Source organism: Cololabis saira, chromosome 17 (genome assembly GCF_033807715.1).
Source record: "Cololabis saira isolate AMF1-May2022 chromosome 17, fColSai1.1, whole genome shotgun sequence".
NCBI lineage: Eukaryota > Metazoa > Chordata > Actinopteri > Beloniformes > Belonidae > Cololabis > Cololabis saira.
Genome location: NC_084603.1, coordinates 675,901 through 680,164, shown reverse-complemented (window position 1 = coordinate 680,164; position 4,264 = coordinate 675,901). Strand labels below are relative to the sequence as shown.

General features: G+C 30.4%; 1 protein-coding gene across 1 annotated transcript in view; it reads right to left on the bottom strand.

Moving 5' to 3' along the window:
* yipf3 (Yip1 domain family, member 3) overlaps positions 1-126 on the bottom strand; it is a 16,720-nt gene extending 16,594 nt beyond the window's left edge. Inside the window, exon 1 of the mRNA XM_061746031.1 lies at positions 1-126. This exon is cut by the window's left edge and continues 58 nt beyond it. Within this exon, the coding sequence (XP_061602015.1) occupies positions 1-2 (2 nt within the window). The 5' untranslated portion in view covers positions 3-126.
* Positions 127-4,264: the final 4,138 nt, after the last annotated feature.

Here is a 4,264-nt window from a genome sequence, read left to right as displayed (position 1 = left end):
ATGTTTCCCGGCAGCGGCTCCGCGGGTTCCCGGGGGTTCCGGGGGTTTCTGGAGAACCTAGAACCGAACCGGACTGGACTAAACACAGCCGTGGATCAGTCACACACACGCCCCGCCCACAGGCTGACGTCACACAGCCAGCGTGGACGCTCGCGCAGGGCATGCCGGGAAGTGGAGTTTTTTCTTTGTTTTTTTTATACCTTTATTTATAAGATTTTTCAATATTTATTTATTCCTTTATATCTTTTTTTATATTTATTTATATTTATTTATTTTGAGCATCTTGTGAAGTTATATTTATATATTTATAATATATTTAATATTACGACTTTATTCTCGTAATTTCCATTTTTTTGTCTTAGTTTGGCCCTAAAAAATATAAATACAATTAATCAATACATTTACATTTCTTTTTTACAATTATTATATCAATAAACATATTAATTATATTTTTTTGTCATCAACTTTTCTTTTTTTTAAATAACTTTATTTATAAGATTTTTCTATATTTCTTGATACAAACATCCCCACATATTTCCCCCCTGCTCAGTTCCCACATACAGAGAAGATAATAGCAATAAAACAGAATATGTAAGCAAGGAAAAAAGATAAAATAAAATAAATACATAAATAAAATAATAATAATGATGATAAAATAAATAAATAGATGAATAACACATGGACGGTTAGGGGTTACACATTAGTCCAAACATCAGTTAATAGTTAATAGTTTCCACACATCAACTCTGTAAACATGACATAAATAAATGCTCAGCTGCATCAGGACAGACAGCGTAAGGATGAATCTAAAGGGAAACAAGACTTTATACATTTCTGAATCTGTTTTATCTGAGCTTTTCTAAAGGTATAAAAGATTTCACATCTTTGACCCGTCCGTGAATGTTGGGGGTTTGTCAGATTTCCACTTGTGCAGGATAAAAGTCTCCGGACTACGAGAGAAGAAAATGCAGTTTTTGTTAGTTTTTTTTTAAATCCACAGTTTATCTGATAAAAGATGAATCTTTCAAAGTTCAAGAATTTAGTAACACGTATAAAATATCCTGCACCCACGAGAAATGTGGCTGATAATATTCCAATTTAATCAGGAATAACTTCAACCTCAACCCTAAATCACATGAAATGATTATCAGAGTTAAATGTGGAGTTAAAAAAGGCTTAATGAGTTATATCTTCTACAAGGATATGTTATAAAAAACTTCAACTGGAAATCTGACCAATAAGAACTACATTTCCCATCATCCCTCCTAAAGTTAAAGAAACTGAAATGTTTCCTTCACAGAAATGTATTTAGAGAATATTCAGAGGAGGGATTTTATTTGAGTAAATCCTTGTTTTCTGTTAGTAAGGCTTTACGTGTAAGTTTCCGTCTAATAAATGCTTTTCCTGGACAGAGATCAGTTATCTCAATAAGGAATGAAAACGTTGAATACTTAATAAATAATATTATTTTACATTCATAAATGTCGTTTCACTAAATCTGTTCCAGCTGAGAAAGTGTTGGAGAAATAGTTTGTATTGTTTGGAAAACCCTTAAAAATAACGAATAAACCGCTGCATTCAAACTTTCTTCACTTCTCTGAGAATGTGATTGTAATAAATCCCCTGCTTTGTTTTTTCTTCTCTTTTATCGCTCACTTCCACTTCCACTTCCACTTCCACTTCCACTTCTGCTTCCTGTTTCTGGTGCAGAACCAGGTCCAGGTGCCTGACAAATACACACATATAAAACCCCTCAGGTGATTTTTAACAGGTTCTTTCCAACCAGGTGATCAACGGGACTGAAACTAAGTTACTTTATTTGTATTTATTTATTTGCACAATGATAACAGTCATTTTTTTATCATACAAGGACAAATAATTTGTGCAGGAGAGGAAAAGAAATATAAAAAATCCTCCCCTCAATACAAAATCACCAAAACAAATCAATCAATAGAAAAAGAATAGAAAGGAAAAAGAAAAGGTAAAAGAAACAAAGAAAAACACAATAAACACACAAACAAAAATATCCATGAAATGGCAATTTCATTTCAGTAAGAAAAGCCTGTTAATTTTGTCTATATAAAAGATTCCCCACCAAGCTGGTCCTAAACATTTTTAAGGATGATGAAACTTAAGAGATCTATTATTATTATTATTATTATTATTATTATTATTATTATTATTATTATTATTACTATTATTATTATTATTATTATTATTATTATTATTATTATTATTACTATTATTATTATTATTATTATTTTTTTTTTTTATTATTATTATAATTATTATTTTTATTATTATAATTATTATTATAATTATTATTATTATTATTATTATTATTATTATTATTATTGTTATTATTATTATTATTATTATTATTATTATTATTATTATTATTATTATTATTATTATTATTATTATTATTATTATTATTATTATTATTATTATATATCTAAAGATATATAAATACATCTATCTAAAGAGTTCCAGAGTTGAGGGCCATGGAATGTGATAAAGGATTTGTGACTGCAGGTAAAAGACAAAGAGGTAAATGAAAGTTGTTCCACCTCTAACTGAATAAGAATGAATATCTGATGAAAACAGAAAAAATGATGAAAAGTTCCTGGAATGTCTTGTTTGAAATGAATGAACTTAAACATAAACAGGCATGTTTGAAACTTGTAAATAGAAAACATTGATAATAATTTAAATGAGCTAAATAAGGTGCAGAAGGTGCTTGATGAGAAGAAAATGAAATCATTCTCAAGAATCTTTTCTGAATTAAAAATAATTGGTTAAGGTACGAAGAATAAGAAGCCCCAAACAATGTTGCAATACGTGAAGTATGGATAAATTAAACTATAATATAATATCATGAGACAGGACTGATTAACTAAGAAAGAAACTCTTCTAATAATACCGTAGGATTTCATCATTGTTTTGCATACATAAATATGTTTTCCCAGGTTAATCTTTCATCCACTAGAACACCAAGACATTTTACACATGGAACCTGTTGGATTTCAATATTATTCATTTGGAGCTTTAAATCCTGCTCAGGAAAAAATGTGTTTTTGTTTCTAAAAAGAATATAATTTGATTTATTTACCATTTGATTTGATTTAGTTACCAAGAATAAAACTTGATGATCCAGATTCAGTAGATTTAATGAAACAGATTGTTGTAAACGGGTCAGAACAAACATGAGTCTGGATGCAGAATATTCTGGGAATCTTAATCTTAAACTGTAAGCCATAATCAGCAATATTAAAATAATAAAAGGCTTGAAATATTTCAGTTGATTTGTAATGAATCCAGAATGGATGACATTTTTTTTTTTATTGCAGAAAATAAAGAACTTTATCACAATATTCTAGTTTTCTGAGACAGTCCTGTATTATTGTATAGTTTATTGTTCTAGTGTTCAATTTAAAAAGTGGGATTAGATTCATTAATGACTATAAACAACATAAAAGCAGCACGTTTTTTTAGATTAGATTAGATTAGATTCAGTTTTATTATCATTGCACGTGTTAAAGTCCAGGACAACGGAATGACGTTAGTATCTGAGCAGAAGTGCTTGTGCAGGGAAATAAACACATATATAAATAAATATATATATATATATATATGTGTGTACACAGTGCAGATTATTAAATAACCGCTGTTATAAACTGCAGGTCAGACATGAATGAATGATAATAAATATTATAAACAGATGAGATGTGATTATATGATTTACACAGATTTACAGTATATACTTGGGTGATTGAAGATAATACAATATTTACAAGAGTGGAGGAATCTAGTCGTGTGAGGAGGTGGTTAAAAGATAAAAAGGTAAAAAGGTTAAAAGGTAAAAAGTCCAGTGCAAATATATTCTATATTATACAGCTGTGCAGAATGGGGAGTCAGTGTTTTGTCACAAAACATCCGTTTAGAAACAATATTCAGCAGATTCTGGGTGGAAAAACAGTAAAAACAGGAAATAAAGGGAAAACTAAGCAAATCTAGTTCTGCTTTTATTGTTGTTTTGGTCGTGACGAGCACGTCCCGCTCTGACCAGCAGGTTATTTAATACATCCATGTTCTGACCAGCAGGGGGAGCACTGCCTGCACCGAGAGGAGGCTCAGATATCGCGAGATCTCCTCCCACCGTTATCACTTATCCAATATGTGGTTCAGATCTCGCGAGATCTCATCCCGCCGTTATCACTTATCCTGATATGTGGCTCAGATCTCGCGAGATCTCCCCCCGTTA